The sequence below is a fragment of the Pan paniscus genome, chromosome 11 (assembly GCF_029289425.2).
Source record: "Pan paniscus chromosome 11, NHGRI_mPanPan1-v2.0_pri, whole genome shotgun sequence".
In the NCBI taxonomy this organism is placed as follows: domain Eukaryota; kingdom Metazoa; phylum Chordata; class Mammalia; order Primates; family Hominidae; genus Pan; species Pan paniscus.
In genome coordinates this window covers 17755552-17781364 of record NC_073260.2, presented here as the reverse complement: position 1 = coordinate 17781364, position 25813 = coordinate 17755552, and the positions used below count along the sequence as shown (strand labels likewise).

The following is a 25813-nucleotide window of genomic DNA, read 5'->3' as shown; positions in this document are numbered from 1 at the left end:
AGCCCACGTGGGTCTGGCTAAATGGCTAGGGTCCGTGTCCTGCAGAAGTGGTGCTGGGTTGAGGAAAGTGCCCCCGCCTTAGGTCAGTCTCCACCCTGGCTCCGAATCTCAGGAAGAGTAAGACATTCTGAGCCCTCTATGGGTTCCATTTGGCCTTCAATAGCAGGATGTAGCTAGAAAATCAGTGGCTTACTCATTGGCTTACATCTGTAATCCCAGCACTCTGGGAGGCTGAGGCAGGCAGATCCCTTGAGGCCAGGAGTTTGAGACCAGCCTGGCCAACATGGTGAGACCCCATCTCTACAAAAAATACAAAATTAGCCAGGTGCAGATGCGTGTGCCTCTAATTCCAGCTACTTGGTAGGCTGAGGAATGAGAATTGCTGGAGCCTGGGAGGCGAAGGTTGCAGTGAGCTGAGATTGCGCCACTGCACTCCAGCCTAGGGCACAGAGCAACACTCTGTCTCAACAAAACAAAACAAAACAAAAATCAGAACTCACAGCAGGAAAATAACCTGAAAGCATACACAGCCAGGCTGTCACACATTTGCATGCCTTGATACACAGTAGTGCCACATGCCCGTCCTCCTCCAGTCTGCCTGATGAACTCCTCTTCATCCCTCATAGTCCAACTGGGCTGGCCCCACCTCTGCAAAGGCTTTCTGGATCCGGCTGAGCAGATCGCTCCTCTCTCATGCTGCTCCTTTACCCTAGACCTGTCTTCTTACAGCTTTTAGGCCCCTGGGTTTTGGTTTCAATTATTCCTTTGTGTCTGGCTCCCCCATCTCCACCCAGCCCAGGCCTTGGCAGGGGCAGAGGAGGTGAGTGGGGCAGATGCCACGTCTTGCTGTGCCACCCTCACTGGCCACATCCTCCCCAACAGGGCAGCCAATGAACAAGCTGGCCACCAGGTGCTGCTGTCTCTCCCTGATGCCCACTGAAGGACCCTGGTCCACCCACTCCCTCCTGCTGACATCCCTCCACGCAGCCAGACTCGAGGGGCCAGCTGCCACCAGTGACTCCTCAGCTCCTTCCTTTACATGGAGTGACAGGTCATGTCTGGAACCTGGGAATTCCTGCTGCTGCTGGAACAGGATCATGTAGTGGGCTGGTGGGAGCTATGGCTCCCAGAGCTATGCCCTCTGTCCCCACCACTCCACTGAGCTCTGATCCCGCAGCCAGTAGTGACCTGCCGGACATCGCCACATGTCTGTCTACATTTCTCAAACTTATCGTCACCACAGCAGAGTTCCCTCTGCCCAGCCCTACCCCTCTCCACCCAGCCTCTCCCAGCTCCATGGACCAATCCACTTGCTCAGGCCAAGAGCCTCAGAGTCTGCCTGGACATGTTTCTTTTCTCTTCCTCCACATCTGTCAGGCTGTGCGTGAGGTCCCCACATATATCTTTTTTTTCTTTTTCAAGACGGAGTCTCACTCTGCCACCCAAGCTGGAGTGCAATGATGTAATCTCAGCTCACTGCAACTTCCGCTTCCTGGGTTCAAGTGATTCTCCTGCCTCAGCCTCCCGAGTAGCTGGTATTGCAGATGCCCATCATCACACCCAGCTAATTTTTGTATTTTCAGTAGAGACGAGGGTTCAACATGTTGGCCAGGCTGGTCTTGAACTCCTGACCTCACGTGATCCGCCTACCTCGGCCTCCCAAAGTGCTGGGATTACAAGTGTGAGCCACCGTGCCCGGCCCCCACATGTATCCTGAATCTGTTTACTTTTCCCCACCTTTGCTACCAACACCCTGGTTGAGGTCTTTCTCCTTAGGGACCACAGCAGTGACCCACTGGCCTCCTGCATCCTCTTTGGCCACTCCTCCGGCCACCTTCCCCTTGTAGCCAGGGAACCTCTCATGTCACTCTCCTGCTTCAACCTGCAATGGCTCCCACATCCCCTGGCCCACAAGGTCCTTGGAGAGGTGGCCTCTGTGACCTTCCCCTCTTCTCCTGGACTACTCTTCCAGCTGTTCCCAGCCCTGGCCATGCTGGCCATTGTTCCTACCCTCCTGCTCAGCCAGCTCACTCTCACCCCGGCTTTGCAGCAGCTCTGCCCACTCCTGGATGCTCGGCCCCTGAACTCTGCATGGCTGGCTTCTGCTTGCCTGGCAGGTTGCTGCTTGGATATCACCCGCTCTGTTGTGCAGCCCCCATTTAATTCTCTGAATAGCACTCCTTTCTACCAGACAGCGTGCGTGTCTCCCCCCAGCTAGGGTGGAAATTCAAAGGAGCAGGGACACCCACCATCCCAGGCCTTCTACAGGGCCGGGCACAAAATCAGACTCAACAACAGCTGGTGGAATGAATAAAAGAACAGAGGGGGCTTGCACGCGCTTTGCCGCCACACTGGGAATTTTGCAAACACAGGCGCCTTTTGACCCAGCAAGTTGATGTCTAGGGTTTTCCCCTAAGGAGATCAGTAGACAGATGCGCACAGAAGTACAGTCAAGATAGTCCTTGCAGCGTTGCTTGTCATCATGACTACTGGCAGCAACCTAGGTGTCCATCAATAGGGGATTGGCTCAAAGCAGGTGTGACACAGCCAAAGGGTGGAATGTTACGCAGCCACTAAGTAGATGGGTCTCTTATCACAAAGGGAGGGAAGCAGAGCCTAGTGCCCGATGTTCAACACGATTAATCCCTGGAGGGTAGGAGCTCTGGTTGTACTTAAACATGTCTAATTCATAACAAGAGGGAAATGGATTGGGAGGTGGGAACTGTCAGGGTCATCCAAGTCTGTACCTTGACTGGTGAAGAAAGTGAGGCCCAGGGAAGCAAGACCCTCTCCCTAGGTCACAGCACTGCCTGGAGGCACAGCCAGAGTTGGGGTCCAGATCTTCTTCCCACTACTTCTGCTCTCAGCAGTTTCTCGGGGTACAGCCAGCCGAGTGAAGGGTGCATCCTGAGCCTCCATGTAGACCCTCAAGTTGAGTCCTTTCTTTTGGAGCCTCAGTTTCCTCATCTGTAAAATGGGCCCATGTTCTCCCACGCTTCCTTTACGAAGCTGTGGAGATGATAAAATTTGTATGAGGAAGAGCACTGCCCTTTACTGAGTGCTTAAGACACACCCAGACCTGCCCTAAGACTTTGATGCACATTACCCCATTTCATCTGCACAATAACTGTCTGAAGTAAGGGCTTGAGTAGCCCCATTCTGCCAACGCGACTCACAAGAGTTGAGTAACTCACCCAGTGGCACCCAGCTAGTTGGTGGCAGAGCCTGGATATAAATCCAGATGGTCAATTTCAGCCCCATCCTGCTAACCACCACATTCTATCTGAAAAGAGACCACGTGTGCATATGTACAAATGGACACGCAGATCCCCTGGGGCCTTGGAGGACTAGGGAGACCTGGACCTGAATCCATCCACTGGCTAGTGGTCCAAGGACCTGATTTCCCCCTTCTGCCTCCTCAACCCCCCGTCTGCCCTACCCACTGATTAGAGCCAGGGAGCCTGGTGCCTGCAGCTAGCCTGGGTAGGGCCAGTCTCCCTGTAATTAAGGCAGCGGGAGGTTGGGAGCTGGGATCCCTGTCATCCGAGGTTGGGGAGGAGGGGTGACGAGTGACTGAAGGAACCTCCCTGTAGCCAGGCCAACCACGTCAGCAGCCACTGGCTGCTCTGGGCAGCAGTGGGTGGCCAGGAGCAAGCCCGGTGGGTTCTTACCTCCCTGCCACCCCTGGCCTGGACCCTCCTGTTAGCCTCCTGCCTTCACTCCCTGTCTCCCTGTATCTCCCTTCTCTAAATGTCTCCTCCACCCCAGCACCAGAGCCATGTCTCCAAAAACCAGGTCACCAAGGCTTGGCTTCTAGTGTTCCAGCCATGCTGTGGGGATAGAGGATTTCTCCTGCTTTCAGAGCAGAGCGTTAAGAAGGCTGCGGGGAGCCACTTGCAGGAGCTCCCAGGCAGCCATTGAGAAGGAGGTCATTTCCCTGGAACAAATGCCTGCTGGGGCTGTGTGTCACCCTCTGGAACACACCCACACCCCCAGGCTGGCACTCCAGGCCCTTTCTTGATCTAGCCCAAACCTGCTTATCAGCCCTGACTTCCTCCCAGTCACCTGTCATTTCCATTGTGTGTTACCTTCTTGCCTCCACGCCTTTGCTTGTGCCATTCCCTCTAACTGGGACGCCCTCACTTTTCCCTGCTTGGCCCATCAAATTCTGCTCTTCTTTCTCTGCCCAGTTCAAACACCTCCTCCTCTCGGCAGCCTTCCCTGGTTGAGCCCAAATGAAGCTGTCTCCCATAAGCCCACGGTACTGCCCTGTGGCCTGGGTGGGCTTGTGGGAGAGGAAGATGCAGATTTTTTTTTTTTTTTTTTTGAGATGGAGTCTCGCTCTGTCACCCAGGCTGGAGTGCAGTGGCACAATCTTGGCTCACTGCAACCTCCGCCTCCCGGATATAAGTGATTCTCCTGCCTCAGCCTCCCAAGTAGCTGGAATTACAGGCATGCATCGCCACACCAGGCTAATTTTTTTGTATTTTTAGTAGAGATGGGGGGGTTCACCATGTTGGCCAGGCTGATCTCGAACTCCTGACCTCAGGTGATCCGCACGCCTCAGCCTCCCAAAGTGCTGGGATTACAGGTGTGAGCCACCACGCCCGCCTAGGAGATGCAGATTGAATGCAGATTGATTGAGATGCATCTTTGTCCTCCCCACCATCCCAGCACCAAGGCTGTGCACTCTCTGGGGTCCAGACCTGCCCTGGTGGTCACTCACAACTGTGGCCTTGGTCAAGTCACATCACCTCTCTAAACTGCATTGTCCCCATCTGTAAAATAGGAGAACTAGAGTTTCTCCTGGAAGGGACCATAGTGAGGAATGTATGAGACAATGTGGGCAAATACTTGAAATGGTGCTCACCTCTGGTGCCTGCTTAATAAATAGCACCCAGGGTTCCTACAGCTGTGGCCGTGGAGCCTGCATCTCCCTCTCCCCTGGTGGTCTGGTGGCTTCCCCTCTTTTACAAGGTCACCAGGGAGGCCTTCCCAGGGGACAATCCGGATCATGTCATTCTCACAGACCCTCCTCCAGGCAGGCCTGGAGTCATCCCCAAAGGCTCTGTCCAACCCACTCCTGCCTCTCTCCCTGGCTCCCCCGTCCCATCTCTCACCAGCCTCGCGTCATTTGCTCTACTCCAACCACCTGGAACTTATTTGGGGGGCACTGAACGCCCCACGCACCCTTTCACCTCAGGGCTATTGCACAGGTCACTCCCTCCTTCTGTACCTGGCTAACTCCTTCTCGTCCTTTAGGCCCCAGCTTACGTGCCCATTCCTCCAGGAGGCCTTCCCTGACCACCTCTTCCATCCAGGTGAGGCGCTCCTTCTCTGTTCCTGCAGCTCTTGCACCACACACTGCGCTGCAATGACCTGCTTTCCTGTGAGCTCCAAGAAGCCAGGCACTGTGCCTCGCTCCCTGCTGCAAACTCAGCACCGGGCACGGTGTCTGGTGCAGACTAGATGCTCAAAAAATATTTAGTGACTAACTGAATGGATGGATGAGTCAATTTCTGCATCCCCCACACTGCGGGAAATGTCTGTAGAACAGATTTGAGTGGGAGGTTCCAGCAGGGCCTGGGAGAAGCCCTTGGGGTTTGGGCACTGGGGGTAAACAGAGCAGACCCCCCAACCCCTCCCCTGGGGGGCTGGGCTCCCCGCTTCCTGCAAACCCCCTGGGCCCCAGAGCCGGCTTCCAGATGCTAAGCCCGTCTCAGCCTCACCTCTTAGCTTTTCCATCTGCACAGCCGGGCCAGATCCCCGCAGCCAGCATCACGGGCAGCCAGGCCAACCGTCCGGGTGTCTTCCTATTTTAGACATCTCGCTGCCTCAGTCCCTTCTAATGTTTCCAGCCAGGCTGCGGGGGGAGGAAAAAGAGGTTACTGCTACTTTAAATGTACTGTATGAAGGCGAGGGCTGGAAAGGGGCCTGCTTGCAGGAATACCCAGTCATCTAGTTGGAAAAGCCGCCAGATGGAATACAAAAGGAGGAACCCAGACGCTCATGGAGACAGCCTCGGTTCATAAATCAGGTGGGGCCAGGGGCTGGGGGCCCACACGCCATGGAGCCCGACTCCCTTCTGGACCAAGACGACTCCTACGGTAAGACGGTGCCAGCAAAGTGCAGAGTTGGGGGTTTCAGCCTCTCTGCTCAACAGACTTTTCCCTGCTATAGGAATCTGAGTTGAAGCAGGGAGGCAGTCAGGCATCTGGGTACTGTCTGGTCTTGGGACCCATGGGTGGGCATGGGTGCGTTGGGCTATGAGACTCAGGGCTGGAGGGTCCCTGGAGCGGGCAGCCCGTCAGACTCCAGGCATTGACAAGGTCCAGGGGAGGGAGAGAGAGTTTCTCAGCTGCTTCTGTTTTGCTCCTGGCCAAGAAGGAAAGGAAGGAAGTTTTGCAGCCCCCCTGCCTGTCTGCCTGCCTCGCTGTTCGCCAGGCCTGCCCTGTGCTGTGGGGAATTCAATTAGTGCGATCCTGCGGATAAATATAGATGGAAGAGGCAACAGGAACATACCTTGTAATTAAAGGCCAGGGCTCATGCTGAAAGCACTCCCCGTGTGACAGGGCCCCAGTGGCTGCCACCGGAGAGCTGCCCAGGCCACTGGAAGCTCTGCATGCATTATTGGGGAAAAGTTGCTCGGGACAGAGCCCATGCAGAGTCTGGAAGAGGGATTTATAAGACTCGGAAGGGTTCCTTCGTGGCGGTTTCTGCAGGCCTGGGGCTCCAGGGATGCAGTAACTCAGCTCCTGCACTACTCAGCCTGGCCAGAGAGCTCACATTTGGCTGGGATGCCTGGCACAGCCTGGCTGTCTCTGGACAACCAAGGAGGGACGCAAGAGTGCAAGAGTGTGGCCGAGGCACCGAGGCTGGTCATGGGGGGGGTGGGGCAGCAGGTTTTGGGACTCAGCAGGGAGAAGTCCTGTTGGCCTCGGAAGAGGTGGTAATTGCAGGGCGACCTCATCCCAGCTTGGGTCAGGTCAGCCTTCCAGGGGTTCAGGTCCTCCTGAGACCACAGTTCTACTAAGAAAACCAAGTTCTTGTTTCTCCGGACTTTCCCCCACCCCATCCAGGCCTGGCTGCCTGGCACAGATTCAAGGCCAAATTTCCTTCCTCCTGCAGGAGCTCAGCCCTTTCCAAGGAGAGGGGCCCTTTGCCACGTTTGGAGCTGCAGCCCTCAGGGAAGCTTGGCAAGGCCCAGCCCACAGACCTGGCATCTTTGGGCCCGGGGGACGGGGGGGCAGTTGATGCATGCAGAGTGACCTCCATGTGCCAAGCCCTGTGTCAGGGTCAGGGATGTGTAGGAATGAGGAACTCAGTCCTAACAAATAGTTGGTGCTTAGTGAATGGAAGGAGGAGGAGAATACAAAGGGAGGAGAGAGGGAAAAAAATAGGGAGAGCAGCCCTTGGCCTGGAAGAGCTCCCAGTCTGGAATGGGAGACAGACAAACGATCCCAGACTAAATTCAGAGTGATGTGGTCCTTGGGGAGGCCAGGGGCAGACAGCCTGAGGGTGTGGGACAGGCCTGCCTGCCTCCAGAGCTGTTCACTGGAAGCTTGGCATCGGGATGCGTATGGACTCATTGGATGTCTGGATGCTCCCCTAGGGAGGGCACTGACCTTTGAAGAGGCAGGCGAGGGGATGGGAAGGACCAGCCCCAGCCAGGGATATCTCAGGAACCCACAGTCCCCACTTGCTGTCCTCCAGATTTGCTAGTAGCAGCCTCTGGGCTGGGCAAGGCTGGAAACTGAGGCTGCCTCCACCCTCATGGAAAGGCCCCATGCACAATCAGCTCCTTGTCCTGGCCTGTCACGAGGCCGGTTGCTGATCTCCTGGAAGCTGGCCAGGCAGGGAGGTAAGGGATTCAAGAGGAAGAGGAAAGGGACAGAGGGGGCCTTAGGAAAGGGACAGGCAGGCATGGAGTGGAGCCCAGGCTCTCTCTGGGAGCAATCCCAGGCCCAGCTGGAGAGGGGTCTGGCTTTTCCAGCCAAGGTCTCCCACCCAGCCAGCCTCAGGGGTCCAGGGCTGAAGGAGGCCATCCTGGGTCAGGGCAGCACAGGAAAACTGCGGTCTCAGTGAGTCACTTCCCCAGTCTGAGCCCTGGTTCTACATTCATCAATTTAACAATTACTTTCAGGTTCTGGACTGGGCTTTGGTGTTCAAGAACAAATCAAACTTTGTGACTTTCCTAGGCTAATCTGAGAGAGATGCAGGGGCACTGATGGGGGAAGTCAAGGCGTGTGGAAGCCCTAACCCTATACTTGGAATCCAGAAAGGCTTCCTGGCAGAGGTGACTCCTCCACTGAAGAAGTCAATGATTCCCTCTATATTGGTCAGCTCAGGCTGCTGTAACAAAATAGACAAGGTGACTCACACAACAAAGATTTCAGAAACAGAAATTAAAACAGAAGGCTGGGCGCAGTGGCTCATGCCTGAAATCCCAGCACTTTGGGAGGCTGAGGCAGGTGGATCACTTGAAGTCAGGAGTTTGAGGCCAGCCTGGCCAACATGGTGAAACCCCATCTCTACTAAAAATACAAAAAATTAGCCAGGCGTGGTGGTGCATGCCTTTAATCCCAGCTACTCGGGAGGCTGAGGCATAAGAACCACTTGAACTCGGGAGGCAAAAGCTACAGTGAGCCAAGATCACGCTGCCGCACTCCAGCCTGGGCGACAGAGAGCGAGACGCCATCTCAGAAGTAATAATAACATTTTGCAGTGATGTGGTCAAAGATCACTGCAGCCTTGAACTCCTAGGCTCAAGGGATCCTTCTGTCTTAGCCTCCTGAATAGCTGTGACTACAAACATACGCCACCACACCTCACTAATTAAAGTCTTTGTGCGTGTGTGGAGATGGGGTCTTGCTATGTTGCCCAGGCTGGTCTAGAACTCTCGGGCTCAAGCAATTCCAATGCCTCAGGGTCCCAAGTGTTGGGATTCTAGGCGTGAGCCACAGCAGTCAGCCCTTTTCTCTCTCTCTCTTTTTTTTTTTTTTTTTTTTTGAGATGGGGTCTTACTCTGTCATCCAGGCTGGAGTGCAGTGGTGCAATCTCAGCTCAATTGCAACCTCCACTTCCCAGGCTCAATCCATCCTCCCACCTCAGCCTCCCGAGTAGCTGGGACCACAGGTGCACAACACCATGCCCAGCTAATTTTTTGTATTTTTGGTAGAGACAGGTTTTCGCCATGTTGCCCAGGCTGGTCTCGAACTCCTGAGCTCAAGTGATCCACCTGCCTCAGCCTCCCAAAGTGCTGTGATCCTTTTGTCTCTTCTTATAAGGACACTAATCCTACTAGGGCCCCATCCTTATGACCTCATTTAACCTTAATTACTCCTTAGAGGCCCCATTTCCAGACAGAGCCACACTGGGAGTTCAACATATGACTTGAGGATGGGAGGGATACACATGTTCAGTCCACAACACCCTCCTTTTTTATTGAGACAGGGTCTCACTCTGTCACCCAGGCTGGAGTGCAATGGCATGATCACAGCTTACTGCAGCTTCGACCTCCTGGGTGTAAGCAATCCTCCTGCTTCAGCCTTCAGAATAGCTGGACTACAGGCATGCACCACCATGCCTGGCTAATTTTTGTATTTTTTGTAGAGACAGGGTTTGCCCACGTTGCCCAGGCTGGTCTCAAACTCCTGGGCTCTCTCAATCTGCCCGCCTCGGCTTCCCAAAGTGCTGGGATTACAGGCATGAGCCACAGTGCCGGCCTGGCTTCTGGGACAGGCTGCTCTCGGGGTTTCCTCCCATTATCTCTGGCTGGCCCCTTCTCCTGGGGCTCTCTCTCCTGCTGCTGCCCACAGGGTCCCTTCGCCAGTGCCTGCCTCCTCTGCTCCTTCATGATTGAACTCTTCCTCCTTCACCCCTCACTCCCTCGCTTCCCGCCATCGGATCTGACCTTCCTCACGCCCCCAAGCTGTCTCCCCTCAGGGCCTTTGAGCATCCTTCCTCTTTCTCTTCCCTGAGCTAATTCCTCCTCCTCTTCCCAGTATCAACTGAAAAGTCACCTCCTCAGAGAAGCCCTCCTTAAACCATGTTCCCCCAATGCATCACTCTCATAGCCCCTCTTTTCCTTTATGGACGTGTTCATATGTGCACTACACATTATTGCATGCTGATGTGTTTCACCTGCATCTCCCGTGAGTCTCTAAGCAATCTGGATCCCCAGAGCATAGTTCTCCACCTGGCAGGAGTAAGCATCCAACAAATGCTTGTTGAATGAGTGAGTGAACAAATGCAGTTGGTGCAGGCAAAAAGGCAAGGAAAGGCATTCCAGGGCAGAAGGAACAGCAGGTGCAAAGGCATGGAGACTGGTGATGCTTTGGAGCATTCTCTGATACTTACAATCTTGGTCAGGGGTTGGCAAGCTGAGCTCCTTTAGGGGGCTCAGGAACATTGATGGGGATGGGGAAGGGTTGGGAGCTGCAAAGCTGGGGGTGAGGCTCTGGACATCTCTCCCTGCTTCAAGCTGAGCAAAGCGCCTTTCGTCTAGTGAAGACCCCAGTTCTGATTGCATCCATCAGGTGTTCAGAGGCTGAAAGGGTTCAGCCATGGCATGCTGGGGGATCCGCAGCCACTGGCACTGAAGTTCTGGAGGCCTAAGCCTCTTAGCAGGCAGGACTGAGCAGAGCCCTATTGGGTGGTCTGGCGGTGGGAGCCCCTTAGAGCATGGCCAAGAAGGGCTCAGACACAGCTGTAGTGAGGAGCAGACATAGGAGCAGAGGTTTCTTTTACAGGACAGTCAGAGGCAGGAAGGTGAGGAGAAGGGGAGAGCTCAGAAACTCGGCACTAACCCCTGCAGAGCCCTTGTGATTGGCCTTAGTTTCCCTAGGTGTAAATTGGGGTGACGGCCAGACAAGATGTGACTGTCCCCTCTGGTGCCAGCCCCTTGGAGCTGTGTGAAAAGTCCAGCTCAGAGAAGCATGTCCTTTCCGTCTGCCTTGTGATTTCCAAAGAAGGGGGCAAGACGGAGGCCTGGCAGTGGCCAGCATAAGAGAAAAAGTCCTGCCCTGCAAAATATGCTTTCTCCGGGTTCTTTTGGAGTCCTGCTATTTCTCCACTTCGTGGGTACCGTCCTCCTACCAGGACAGCTCCTGGTGCTTCCTCTGCCTGGGTGTGTTTTCATTGTCTGCTCACCGGCCTGACTCCCACATGAGACTATAAGGCCCTTGAGGGCAGGGGCTGTATCTTGTCTGCCACTGGGTTCCCAGGGTGCTGCACAGCACTGGTCCTGAGAAGGCACTCAATACATACTCAGTGGATGAATGAATGAATGAATGAAGGAATGAATAAGTGAGTGAGAGTGAGTGAATTAATGAGTGGCATGAGCTGGATCCTGCCCTTAACTTGCTCCGCATACTTAGGCATCCTCCCCGACTCTGGACTTCTGGTTCCTTAGCTGTCAGCTGAGGGTGCTGGGCCCCATGCCCCAAGAGAGCAGGCCTGCATCTCATCCCAGCTCTCTCGGTTATTGGGTGGCCTGGACCAAGTCCCTGCCCTGACTTAGCCTCAGCTTCCTCATCTGACAAATGGGCAGACTCAGCCCTGCCCTGCCTGTTTTTCAGGCGGTCTTGGAGCTCCGGAGGAGTAAGGAGGCAAAAGAGTGTGAGGCTGGACACCTGTCAGGGGAGTCTGTGACTCGTACAGGAGGGGGGGTTGGGCTCAGACAGCCCGCTGGGATAAACCCTCCAGAAGCGGGTGGTTGCTTTCGATATCATGGAGGTGGAGCAGGCAGCTCAAAAGCTCAGAACTTTCCATTTCTTCCTGATGACAACCAGCATGGGCATCTACCTCAGGGTTGTTGGCAGATCCCAGCAGAGAAGCAGGTGGATGTGAGTTTGTAAACTTCCAAATGCTACTGCTGTAATAACTGTTCGGTAAGCACCTACTCCATGCCAGGATCCAAAGACACTTTATCTACACTGTCTTCTGTTTTGGTTTGTTTGTTTGTTTGTTTTTGAGATGGAGTTTCGCTCTTGTTGCCCAGGCTGGAGTGCAATGGCGCAATCTCGGCTCACTCCAACCTCTGCCTCCTGGGTTTAAGCGATTCTCCTGCCTCAGCCTCCCAAGTAGCTGGGATTACAGGCATGCGTCACCAAGCCTGGCTAATTCTGAATTTTTTGGTAGAGGCGGGGTTTCGCCATGTTGGTCAAGCTGGTCTCGAACTCCTGACCTCAGGTGATCCACCCGTCTTGGCCTCCCAAAGTGCTAGGATTACAGGCATGAGCCACCATGCCCAGCATTTTTTTGTTTTGTTTTGTGTTTTTTGAGATAGAGTCTCACTCTGTCGTCCAGTTTAGAGTGCAGTGGCATGATCTCGGCTCACTGCAACCTCCACTTCCTGGGTTCAAGCAATTCTCTTGCCTCAGCCTCCTGAGTAGCTGGGACTACAGGCGCGCAACACCAGGCCTGGCTAATTTTTCTGTTTTTGTAGAGATGGGGTTTTGCCATGTGAGCAGGCTGGTCTTGAACTCCTGACCTCAGGTAATCTGCCCACCTTGGCCTCCCAAAATGCTAGGATTAGAGATGTGAGCCACTGCATCTGGCCTACATTGTCTTCTGAATCCTTGCAATACATCTGGTGGGTTGCAGTTAGCCTTATTTTCCAGATGAGAGAATTGAGGCCCAAGGAGATTACGTGACTGGCCCTGATCACGCAGTGAGTGCACTGATTTGAACCCAGCTTTCTCCAGCTACAAAGCCTGATATCTTTATTTTGCTGCAGTCCTGAAAGCCATTGTGTGCCAAAGCTGCCACCTGGAGGCCCCTTCCTGTGCCTGTGGAAAATCCTCTCTCCCGGGGAGCGTTCACTGAAGCAGCTCAGAGATGTGGCAGGAGCCATGTCAGCTCAGCTGGCCAAGGCGAGAGGCAGACTCAGCTGTGGGACAGGGATGGTCTGAAGAGAGGACAATTTGAGGCCAAAATAGCCTAATGTCATCAGGGGGCCTGATATCATGACTCCCTGGGCCTTCCTTTGAGAGGCAGAGGGATTAGCTTCAACTGGTGACAGATAGATAATAATTGTAAAAAATAACAGCTATGTGTCCAGCCACTGGCCTCCCATCCATCGTCTCGCTTCCCCTGCTTAGGCCTGCCCTCCCTCTGAGGCCTCCTCCTGGCTCTGCCACTCGGCTCACTCAGCAGGTGCCAGCCAAAGACCTGGGCTCTCATCGAGCCTCCATTTCCCTATCTGTGAAACTGACACCAGCCTAGCCTGCCTGGAATGGGGAAGGGACGCCAGAATCTAGGTCCCTTCCATCTTGTTCGAGGGCTCTGTCCTAGACCCGGCTGCCTGGGCCTCAGAAAAATGAAGGAAGAGAAGCCACATTCATACCTGGAGCCCTTCTATAAGTGAAAAAATTAGGCCAAGGAGGCAGAGCTGGGGTCCTATTTATGAGCATTTACTGTGTGCCTGGCTCACTGCTAAATGTTCTCCACTGACTCCTCACAGAGGAAGGAACAACCCCACAGCTCAGTGGAGACAGTCAAGGCTCAGAAGGGCCCTGCCACGCAGCGAGTGAGGAACACTTGTGATTCAAACCCAGGACTCCCAGGATCCTGTGCGCTTTCTCCACTTTGGGCTGCTCCCACCACCCCACTGGGTCTCCTGGCCCCCAATCCAGGGCCCTTTCCCATGCCCAGGGGGGCCTCGGTTCTGCTGGCCAGCCATGCGGGGGGCTTCTGAACTTGCCCAGCTGGGCAGCTGGATGAGTGGTAGAGCCACACGCCCCCTCCCCTTGCCCTGAGACTCTGGGAAGAGGCGCAATCAGGAGGAACAGACAATAAACAACAAAGAGGCCAGCTCGGGAGGGGCTTAGGTCATTTCCACACACAAGCCTGAGCAGCTGGCCTCATAACAAGGTCAGGGGCTGAGGCTGCAGTGGGGGTTGGCTGGTGAGGAGGGAGCCCCTGTGCCTGGAGCAGGGCGGGGAAGAGCCAGGATAAAGCTCAAGAGAGAAGAGTTGGTTTCCCCAGAGAGAGGGACAGGGAAAGGGAGGGAGCACCTGTGTGCATAGGACGCGGACATTTCACTTCCCATAGGCTCCTGGAGAGCCCCTCCTGAACTGTACTTAACAACCCCAGGCCTGGGCTTCTATCTGCTGCGCCTCCGTGTGACCTGTGAGCCAGGCCAGTTGATTCTCAGAGCCTCGGAGGGATGGGGACAGCAGCAGCCACCGGGCAGGGCTCCTCTCTTGTGAGGACTAAGCAGGATAGATCCTTCCTTCTTCTGTGGTCCTGGACAGCCACTGCCTCAGGCTGGCTCCTCCGCCACGGGACCTGGTGCAGAGTCGAAGATCTTTAAGTCAATCTGTAGCATGATCCGGGTCCCCTAAGCTTTCCTATCACCGAATGTGTTTCTCGGTATATTGTTCAATTCCTGTTTTACAGAGGAAGAAACTGACACACTCGCTTGAGTATCGGTCCTTCAAGTAATGTGGCCTGACTCATGCTCAGGTTGCTGGATGGCTGCCACAGCCCTCCTTATTCCAAAGAGGCAGGTGGACCCCACACATCAGGCCCAGTGTGTCCCCAGCTTCCCCTCACTGGCCTCCCTGGGCTGACTGCAGGATATCCAGAGTCTAGCCCTCTGCTCCCACTGCCCAGTCTGTTCCTTCTGCTGGGTGGATACGCCCTGGGCTGCTGAGCCCACCCTGGGCCTTCCAAAGCCAGAGCTGTGGTCCTCCCAGCTGGGATTCCTCCCAAGGTCTCAACTCTGGAAGCCCAGGGAGGCTGGAACAAATAGCAAATGGCCAAGGTGTAGGGAGACCCAAGGGGAAGGGTCTCTTGAGGTCCTCCTGTCCATTCTCTGTTACATCATGGGAAGATGGAGGTCAGAGAAGATGAAACCAGGCCCACTTACGGTCCATGCTACCTCCTAAGAGGTCCAGAGATCCACCCCGACTCTCCATCTCCAGCCTCCACTTCAGGCCAGGCCTCACCTTGGACACCTGCACAGCTGCCTTGCCTCTTCCTGGGGCTGTCCATCTCTACCTGTCCCCCCAACTCATCCTTCGTGCACAGCCAGAAGGGGCCACTCATAGGCATTCAAAAAACTTCACAGGGCCCACCGCTGCAGCAGGATAAAATCCAAACTCATTAACAGAGCTTAACGCAGTTCATGGTCTGACCCTGCAGATACACTTCTGCTCTCATCTCCAAGCCACACCCCACTTTCTTGCCACTCCCATCATCATGAATTAATTTCTGCCTTGAATCTTCCTCTCTCTCTCCCTTACCTTTGCACTTGCTCTTACCCCTGCCTGAAACACTCTTTCATCTTAGCCTTCCCTACTACCCCTCCAGCCTGGTCAATCCTGCCCATCTTGAAGTCTCAGCTCAGGTCACCTCCTCCAGGAAGCCTTCCCTGACTAGCTTGTTTGGGCTGCCTAGGCTCCCTGGGCTTTCTGCTATCCCACTGCACTTTGATGAGTAAAGTCCATTTGCTTTACTGCTTGTCCCCATCTCTGGGCTGTGAGCTGCTTGGTGAGCCACAGTGAAAACTTGGAGGGGAGGCTGGGTGGGTAAAGAAAGAAGTCAGGATAACCCTGATCTCTGGCCTGTGTGGCAGGAGATGTTGGTGTCCACACTGACATGGGGACCTGGGTGGAAGGGCAGATTCTGGGGGGGAAGGGGAAACGATGTTCTGGGCTTGCTGTGCCTGAAGGGCCTGCAGGGCCATCCAGTGGCTATCTCTAGAGAAGTTGGTGACGGTCACCTTTGAGAGAGGCCTGGATTCCAGAAGGGAGGGAGGGGAGCTGCTGGGGCCTTCCCAGCGTGTGTCAGAACCACTCCCTTTCCCAGGCTTGCAGAAGCCCTCACTCAACTGCCCAACCGGGGTCCTGTCACCTCCCCCAGGAAGCCAGCCTGGCCCTGACAAAGCAGTGCTCTGTTCTCCCCCTTGACCATTACTCGCCTCTGGTCTGAGGACATCTCTCGGGCTCTGCCTTAGAACTCTTCAAGGTGGGAGCCACATCCCTCCATGTCTTGTAGACTCCACATCGCCCAGCACAGGGACAGACACAGAGAAGAAGCTGCATGGACAAGGAGCCCTGCCCCCTCCCCTGGACACAGCCCCAGCCAGTGGGATTCTGGGGAAAAGAAAACACAAGCCTGAGGAGCTTTGGGTCAGATTGTCTCCGGAGAGTCGGGGAAGAGGCGGGTGGAGCGGGGGTGGATTTCTGTCCAATCTGGAAGCCTGTGCTGGATGGCCGGATCGCCAGCACCCCAGGCTCGAAGCGTTCCAGCCGGTGACCTACATTCCCAGGGCGCCTCTGTGTGTGCGCACACGGGCAGGCGTGCGTGAGTGCAGGAGCTCCACGGTGTGTCTGCCAGTGGGCCTCTGTCTCGGCAGGCTGTCTCCTCAGGAGCCCGTGAGTGAGCACGTGAGGGCGTGGGGGGCCCACACTCCCGCTCTGGGGTTCCACAGACTGCACCAGAAAGAGTTGGTCTGTGCCCTAGAAAAGCCACGGCCAGGGACTGCAGGGACTGACATGGCTGGGGGTGGCTGTCCCACCCGCAGCCCTGCCCAAGACCCTCTCTCTCTCCTCCCATGCTCTCTCTGTGACAAATGGCCTCACACTGCTCTTTGCTAATGGTGGGGTGTTAGGCATGGAAAATGGAGGGCACAGCTCTTAGGTGGCGGTGGAGGGCGGGGACCTCAAACAACAGCCCGAGGCAGCCAGAGGTCAGTAGGGTGGGTGGCTCAGCAGAGGGAGCAGGCACCAGGCTCTAGGCCCTGCAGCCTGAGGTCAGGGCGTCACTCAGGGGTCCTTGGGGGCTGTCCCGGGTCGGGATCCTCCTGCCTCCAGGCGGGGGTAGAGGTGGAGATCTCTCCCTCCTGGGAAGGCCTGTGCTTGACTGAGAAGCTAAGCTGACTCTATGGCCCTGAAGCCAGGGCACCAGGGAATCTGGGGGGTGGGTGCCCTGCTCAGAGCCCCTTTAGTCTCTCCTTTGCCAGTTCTGTGGTGGGTGGGGTAGGGGTGGCTGTCCCCCAAACCCTTCTGAGCCTCTTCTTTCAGACTTGGTCCCTGACAGCAGGGAGGGGATGGGTAGTCCTTTCAGAGACTCTCTCTGGGTCTATCTCTGTCTCTGTCTTTCTGTCTCTCTATCTCTGTTCCTATCTCTCTCAGTCTTTCTGTCTCAGTCATCTCTATATATCTCTCTGTATCTCTGCCTCTCTCTCTCTCTTTCTCCCTCCTGCTGGGCTCCCCCTGCTCCTCTCTTCCCTCCTCTCCCCCTAGTGACTCCTGCAAAGCTCCCCTTCCCCAGCAGAATGGGGAACACAGACTTGGCTGAGGGCCTACCGTGCCCGGCAGCAAGAGAAAAGTGAGGCTCGAGCCCCCGACAGCTTCTCCGTGGCCCTTCCAAGCCCCGGGGGATTTTTGCTTCAGTTCTCCTCTCCCTCCGTCAATTCCCTAGCTGAGGCCAACCTTGGTCCCTGGGCTCTGCACCTCCTGCCCACCCTCCTGCCTGTATGAGGACCCCCCGCATCGACCTCCCTTGCTGGCCCTTTCTCCGGCCCTGCAACGGGCCCAAGTCTCTCCCATCCCATCCTCACTGCCTCATCCTCTCCGGCCTATGTCTTTTTTTTTTTTTTTTTTTGAGACGAAGTCTTGCTCTGTCACCCAGGCTGGAGTGCAGAGGCACGATCTTGGCTCACTGCAACCTCCATCTCCCAGGTTCAAGCTATTCTCCTGCCTCAGCCTCCCGAGTAGCTGGGATTCCCAGCCCATGTCCTTCTGATCTCTGCTTCCCCACTGGCATTGTGCAACTCAACACCATTCCCTGCCCCAAAGCTGCTCTGAACAGGCCCACCAATGGAATACCAACTGCAGAATCCAGGGCTTTCTCTTGGGGCACCATCTTACCAGTCCTCTCGGGTGAGGCTCTGGTTGGGGGTAGGTCAGGGCAGGGTCCCTGGAGCCCCGCGCCATCAGATCTCTGCCCCTTACCAGGGGAAATGATGTAACTTCTCTGAATCTCAGTTTTCCCACCTGTGAGATGGGATGGTTACCCTGGTACTCCTGTCACAGGTTATTGAGAGGAGTAACAGTGTTCATGCTTATTTAAAAAATTCTGAGAACTGATCTAGCAGAGAATGAGGCCTCAGTTGATCTTGGCTGTAGTTATAATCATTTGTGTTTGCCATTGCTTGAATCTCTCTCCTACCCCCCGACCCTGAGGACCCCACAGTCTCCTCTCCTGGGTTTCCTCTCGCCTGTCTCTTCATCCCCTCTCGGTCTTTCCTGTAGGCTCCCAGCTAAGCCACCAGATGACCAGGCCAGGCCCTCTGCAGTCCCCACCATCCCTCCTCACATCTGTGTGTCCTCACACCCCTGCCCACTGCAGGACCAAGTCCACCTCTGCCACCCACACCTTTGCCAGCCCCTACCTGGACCTTCTGCCTTGCCGGTACCACCCAGACCAGGGGACCTCCCCAACATAGGCTCAATACCCTCCTCCTCTGTGCCCCTGACCGGTTCTGCTCAGGCTCTGGGGGCAGCCCTGTCACACCTTATGGCCTTGTCCATCGATCTGTCAGTCCACGTGCCTGTCTCTGCCACACACCTTGGAGCTTCATCTCTGTGGCCCTGGCACTTTCTGCTGCATATTTGTTGAATGAATAATGAATGAACGAATGACTTGATGCAAATCAAAGTACTTTGCAAGCTATAAAGCGCTCCTCCAATCAATGCCACACACAGTGGGGTATTAAGGAGCACTCAAAGCCTCCCGCAGGACTTGGCCTCACCTTGCCCACTGCACCTGGGTCGGGGGAAGGAAACCTCAATCTTCCAGAAAGTTCTAGTCCTTCATCTGCCTCAGGATCATTCTGGGTAGGAACGATGCCCAGCCTCACCCTAGAGATTTGGATTCAGTTTAGTCTAAAGGAGGCCTGGGCGATGGAATGTATAAACCCCTCCTCCTTTTTTCCCTCCTCCCCTGCCCCACCAGGTGACTCTAAGGGGCAGCTGCTGGAATTGGAGGAGGATTGTTGGAGCCCTGGTCTTTGCTCCCTGCCCAGGTTCACTTCTTTTAATTTGTGCCTTCTCTGTGCTAGCTCCATGCTGGGTGCTAGAGGGGAAGCATGCACCCAGGGAGGCATGAGGCTGGGTCTCTGCTTTAGGGAAGAGCTTAGAACAGGCACTCAAGGCTACAGTGACATCCCAGGGTGGAGAGACCTCTAGGGGTAGGTGGGAAGGAGAAGATGCTGACCTTAAACATAACCAGAGACCTAAGGCCAGGTACAGTGGCTCGTGCCTGCTATTCTAGCACTTTTGAGAGGCCAAAGGAGGAGGATCGCTTGAGATTAGGAGACCAGCCTGGGCAACACAGGGAGAGCCCATCTCTAAAAACAAAGCAAAACAAAATACGGAGGTTGGCCTGGTGGATGGAGGTAGTGAACAGGCAGAGGGAACCACAGGGGAAAGGCCTGGAGTTGAGAACTACAGAGTAGCCCATCTAAGAACTTTTTTTTTTTTTTCTGAGATGGAGTCTCACTCTGTTGCCCAGGCTGGAGTCCAGTGGCGCGATCTCAGCTCACTGCAAGCTCCGCCTCTCAGGTTCACGCCATTCTCCTGCCTCAGCCTCCTGAGTAGCTGGGACTACAGGCGCCAACCACCACGCCCAGCTAATTTTTTGTATTTTTAGTAGAGACAGGGTTTCACCGTGTTAGCCAGGATGGTCTCAATCTCCTGACCTCGTGATCCACCCACCTTGGCCTCCCAAAGTGCTGGGATTACAGGCGTGAGCCACCGCGCCTGGCCGCCCATCTAAGAACTTTGAGTGATTCAGTGAGGTTGTACCCCAAAATCCAGGTGCGCAGGCCTGGAGAGGTCAGCTGGGCTGGGGTAGCGGCCTCAAATGCCGGGATCAGGAGATTGGGCTTTACCTTGCACTGGGAGGAGCCATGAATAGTTTCAGGCAGGGGAGGAACAGGGTTGTGCTGGGTCTTCCTGGAATTGCTAAGACCCAAACCACCCCTGAGGCAGCTCAGGTGAGGCTGGGTGGCTGCCCACCTCTGGGAGCTCACAATCCCAGCAGGAGAAGCCTAGCCCAAGGAGGGAGGCCAAGAAGACCCAGAGCCAAGGGGGTAGTGGGGTTCCTGGACTGGCTACCCTCGCCAGACCTGCTCAGCCTCCAGTTCCCTGTTTTGTGGCATTAAAGGTCTCCATCCCCCAATGTCCTTGGCAGCCCAGTGCACGCTCAACTTGTGGGGGAGCAGGAGGAGGGCAGCTCTGACTATCTTCCTTGCACCTTGCACCTTCAGGAGGGGAGCTGGTCAGACTCTTAGGGAACAAGAGAAAGAGAAGGGAAGGTGCATGAGCATTTTGTGCCGGAGCTCATAGAACTCTGGCTGGAAAACGTAGCCCCATTTTACAGGGGAGGAAACTGAGGCACACAGAGATTTGTGATTTGTCCCTGGTTGTACTACCAGGAAGTGACAGAGTCAGGATTTGAACTCTGGTCCTGCTGGCTTCAAAGCCTGCGTGCTTCCCACTGTGTGCATCCCTGCTCTGAGTCTGCACTGAGCAGCCCACGTGCCTAGTCCTGCTCCAGGGAGAGGCAGGAGAGGCTGTGTGAGAGCTACAAGGAGCCTGGGGTCTCTGCTCACCTCAGCAGTCCCAGTAAAGTAGGCAGGAACCACGGGAGAGATTTGAGCAGAGGAGGGACAGGTCCAAAGCTGCAGCCAGAAATCGCCTGTGCTCCAGCCCCTGTCCCCAGCCCCTCAATGCCAACTCCCCATCCTTCAGCTGACCCCGGGCTCATTAAGTGCTAGGAAACTCCACCAGCAGCGGGTGCAGGGCTGAGGGCCAAGCTGCCGGTTGGAACAAAAGAGCTTGTGTTTGGGGATAGGACCTCCCCCTCCTTCACCACGGTTGGGGGCCGTGGGGGGAAGTGAGGACAGTCATCTGGGGCCAAGAGGGGCTGCAGGGCTGGGGAAGGGGCTTGTCAGAGCCAGGATTCAGATAGAAAGGGCTGAAAGGGGGTTGGAAGCTAATCTGCCTGAGCATCTCAGCACAAACGGGCCATTTTCAGAGGGCCCAGAAATCAAAACATCCCAGCTGGGGGAGAGCAAGCTTTGAACTTTTCCTGACTCGTGGTCCTGGGGGTGAAGAGGTCAGGGACTGCCTTGAGGTGGGGGCCAGGCCAGGGTGGGATGAGCAGCCGGCAGCCCAAAGCCCCCTTCCTTCTGTCCCCATGCTGAGTCTCAGAGGGAACCAGGGCTGCTCGGAGCATTCAGAGGAGGGTGCGGGCTGTGGGGGGTGAGAAGGAAGGGAAGCCCCATTTTCACTGTCTCCTCACCCCCAACTGTGGGCAGCCAGGTGTGCTTCTACATTGCAGGTCTGGCCCCACATCCCCTGCTGCAAACCTCCACTGGCGCCCCCATGACCCTCAGGATCTGTTCCCAGCTCTGGAACAGGCTCTCCAGACCCCTGGCCACTGGCACCCTGGGCAGCTTACCTCGTCCCACTCCTGATAGCCCCCCAATGACCACTTTATGCTTCAGCCAAATCTAGCTGTTGACAGCTCCTCAAACGCTTGGGCTGGCTAAGCCTCTACAGTTTCCATGACTCTCTTCTGAGCCGGAAACACCTGCCTCCTCCCTACGTGCATTCATTCCCACCCCCGAAACGGGACAAACTCCTACTCACATGCTAGTGCCCTTTTGCTCACCACTGCCTCCAGAAGCCTTCCCAGCCCCTGTGAATGAGTTCTTAGTGCAATGGTGGCCACAGTCACTGCAGGATGCAGCTGTCTCCAGGTGAAGGCTCTGCCCTGGGGGCAGCCCTCATGTTTGTCTCATTCCCCTGTAGCCTTAGGCTTGGGACAGAAAGCTTGAGACCAGTAACCAGCGAGCATTTGTTGAAAGAAGGAGAAGGGGAAGGAGAAGGAGCCATGAAAACAGAACAAAACAAAACATAATTTTAGAAAAGGGAGAAGCTGGCCGGCCGCGGTGGCTCACCCCTTAATCCCAACACTTTGGGAGGTCAAGGTGGGTGGATCACTTGAGGTCAGCAGTTCAAAACCAGCCTGGCCAACATGGCGAAACCCCGTCTTTACATAAAATACAAAAAAATTAGTCGAGCATGGTGGCAGGCGTCTGTGGTGTCCCAGCGACTTGGGAGGCTGAGGCAAGAGAATTGCTTGAACCTGGGAAATGGAGTTTGCAGTGAGCTGAGATCACACCGCTGCACTCCAGCCTGGGCAACTGAGTGAGACTCTGTTTAAAAAACAAGAAAAGGGAGAGGCCAAGAAAGAGAAAACAAATGGGTAACAGGGGTAGGGGAGGAGCCGGCTCTTCTGGCCACTGAGGAACGTGCCAGAACAGACAGACTGCACACCCTGAGCATCAGAGCAGATACTATTTCTCTGTGGTGAGACCCTTGGACAGCTCAGTGCCCCAGAGGCAGGGTCCTGGGCACAGGCTGGCTTTGCTGGCAGGCCCCTCTACAGTTTAGCCAACAAGGCGGGACAGCTGTTGGGGGGATGGGTGGGGGGTCCCAGGTGGGCATTTAGCTGCCCGCATAGCACTTCGGCATCACCTGCCATCCGTGGATCCCAGATTCCTGTCTCTAAGAGCCCCAAGAGCCTATAGGCTCTGTCTAGGCCAGTGGTTTTCCCGTTGTGTCCAAGGAGAAGCTCAGAAGTTGGCGTGTAGGAGACACTTCCTTCCTTGAACCCAGCTTGGACTAGAGCAGCTCACCAGCATCCGATAGAATACAAACATTGACGCCAGGCGTGGTGGCTCATGCCTGTAATCCCAGCACTTTGGAAGGCTGAGGTGGGAGGATCACAAGGTCAAGAGTTTGAGACCAGCCTGGCCAACATGGTGAAACCCTGTCTCTACTAAAAATACAAAAAATAGCCAGGCGTGGTGGTGCACGCCTGTAATCCCAGCTACTCGGGAGGCTGAGACAGGAGAATCACTTGAACCTGGTCCTGTGGAGGTTGCAGTGAGCTGAGATCGTGCCATTGCACTCCAGCCTGGGCGACGGAGTGAGACTCTGTTCTAAATAAATAAATAAATAAAAACTTTTTTGAGATAGATTACAGGTGTGAGCCACCACGCCCAGCCTCAAAATAATAATCATAATAATAATACAAATGTTGGGCTTGCCTGAAAATTTTCATTTAAATGACGGTTCTGGATCACTCGAGCCCAGGAATTTGAGGCTGCAGTGAATTATAATGTGATCACGCCACTGCACTCTAGACAGGGCAACAGAGCAAGACCCTGTCTCTAAAAAAAAAAAAAAAGTAAATAAAATGAGAGTTCCATGGCTCAAGTAGTTTAAAGAACACTGGTCTAACCTCTTCCCCTTGTAAAGACTAGAAGACAAGGCCTAGGGACAAACAGGTTTCATCCCAAGTGCCCAGGGAGGACAGGGTGACAGAGCTACCTCTAGCTCCTGGCTCCTCCTGCTGGACCACACAGCCCTCTGTTGAAAGTATAAACATATGAGGGAATGATCAGGAATCTGAAAGTAGGTTTTGTTGGGTAACAGGGAATAGCAACAAAGGACACTTAGTTTCTGGGGCAAAGGGTGGGAAGTAGAGAAGAGGACCAAAGTGGGAAGCAGGGCGCAGAGTGGCTGGAGGGGGATTTGTGGGAGGACAATCACCGTGCACTTACTTAATTAATGATAGCTAGGCTGCTGCCAAAGCCATTCAAAAACATGCCATAAATTTCCCAGCTTTGGACAAGGCAGCACTAGGTTTATTTTTATTTATTTTTACTTATTTTTAGAGGTGGGGTCTTTCTGCATTTCCCCAGCTGGAGTGCAGTAGCTATTCACAGGCACGATCCTAGCCAACTACAGCCTTCAACTCCTGGCCTCAAGCTGTCCTCCTGCCTCAGTCTGCTGAGTAGCTTGGACTACAGGTGTGTGCCACTGTGCCCAGCAGCACTAGGTTTAGAATCAGAATCTCAGGGTTCAAGTCCCAACTCCTCCATTTATCTACTCACTGCATTGAACTTGGCCAAATCAATGACCTCTTGAGACTCAGTTTCTTCCTCAATAAAATGCGGCCAACAACACCTCTGTCCCAGAATGGCGAGGGGTCAATGAGAGCACAGAGTCGAGGCTGAACAATTCCTGGTGGGCTCAGGATTCTTCCTTGCATAGGAACTTGGGGAAGGTTCAAATCCCAGCTCTGTCCCTTACTAGATAGATATGTGATTTGAGGCAAGTTTCTTAACCTCTCTGCCTCAGTTTTCTCATCTGCAAAATGAGGATAATAGTAGCATCCACCTCCCTCACAGGATATAATGAGTTGATACGGATTAAAGCACTTAGAACAGGGCTGCACGAGGGTTTGTTATCATTATTTGGACTCTATTAATAACTGCAAAGATTAGGTCTTGCCAAGGAGAGATGGTAGAAATAGAATAAAAGAATGCACAAGATTGGCTGGGCGCGGTGGCTCACGCCTATAATCCCAGCACTTTGGGAGGCCAAGGCAGACAGATCGCTTTGAGCTCAGGAGTTCGAGACCAGCCAGGGCAGCAAGATCCCTGTCTCTACAAAAAAAATACAAAAATTAGCCAGGCATGTGGTGCATACCTGATGTCCCAGCTACTCAGGAAGCTGAGGCTGGAGGATCACATGAGACCAGGAAGCAGAGGTTGCAGTGAGCTGAGATCGTGCCACTGGACTCCAGCCTGGGTGAGGGTTAGGGATTAAAAAAAAAAAATTAGAATGGGTTAATGAATGAATGTAAGAAAAATTAGGGTTCTACCAGGAACCCTAGTTACGGATCTAACTTGACCCAGTCCTAACCCATCAGTGGCTTCCAGTCGTTCCTCTGGGCTGGGAGCCCACCCTGGCTCCCTGTCGCTGGGCCTCTCCCTGCATTTTTCTGCACACACGTAGAGGTAGGCTACCATTTCGCCCCTAGATGACTTTGGGTGATAAAGAAGTAACTTCAGCCTCCTTGAATTGAATCTTCTATCCAGAACGTGTAACAAACCTGGAAATTGGAATTGCCCTGAAGCTGATTATTCTGGGAGGGCACCTCCTGGCATTAAAACTAAATTAGATCAAGGTACCTCTGTTATTAGCAAAATAATTCCCTATGATTACCGAACACAACCATGAATCCTGATGGCAGATGAACTTCAGGTGACTTACTTGAGACAAATAACTGTGCGAAAATCACAGGCTCATCGAATCGCTTCTCTATAGCGTTGCAGTTGGGTAATTAATGCTAATAGTTATAAGAAATCATCCTTTGTGGTCTAGGATTGGGAGGGCTTGAGACGGAAACGTGAGTGGCAGATATTACCTGCTTCCAGTTGGAGAGACTGGGTGCCATGTTTGGGTCCAAAATGGGCTCTTTGCAGGGAGCTGGTTTGTCCCCTGTCTACAGGGGAGAAACCTGTTATGCAGCCTGAATTGCAGTGGCCTGGCACCTTGGGAGGCTGAGGCAGGCAGATTACTTGAGCCCAGGAGTTCGAGACCAGCTTGGGCAACACAGCAAGACTCCCTTCTTTACAAAAAAATACCAAAATTAGCCAGGCAAGGTTGTGTATACCTTCAGTCCCAGCTACTTGGGAGTCTGAGGTGGGAGGATCGCTTGAGCCTGGGAGGTGGAGGCTGTAGTGAGCCATGATTGTACCACTGCACTGCAGCCTGGGTGACAAAGTAAAAAAAAAAAAATTGCAGTGACCTCATTAAGCATCCCTTTTCAGATCATCTTAATACAGGAAATTGAATTTGTCCAAGTTCCACTGTTGGGCATGGTAATTCCAAGAAGCAAGTTAAACTGTAAAAGCTCAGGACCTCTGAGTCAA

At 54.3% G+C, this 25813-nt stretch overlaps 1 protein-coding gene and 1 pseudogene across 1 annotated transcript in view; one reads left to right on the top strand and one right to left on the bottom strand.

Annotated features, from left to right (window-relative positions):
* Window positions 1-5829, bottom strand: part of LOC100990382 (high mobility group protein B1-like) — a 45855-nt pseudogene extending 40026 nt beyond the window's left edge.
* Window positions 5830-5972: 143 nt separating this feature from the next.
* DAB2IP (DAB2 interacting protein) overlaps window positions 5973-25813 on the top strand; it is a 215934-nt gene continuing 196093 nt past the window's right edge. The window contains exon 1 of the mRNA XM_034928979.2: window positions 5973-6107. Coding sequence (XP_034784870.1) covers window positions 6068-6107 — 40 coding nt within the window. The 5' untranslated portion in view covers window positions 5973-6067. The remainder of the gene's footprint in view (window positions 6108-25813) is intronic.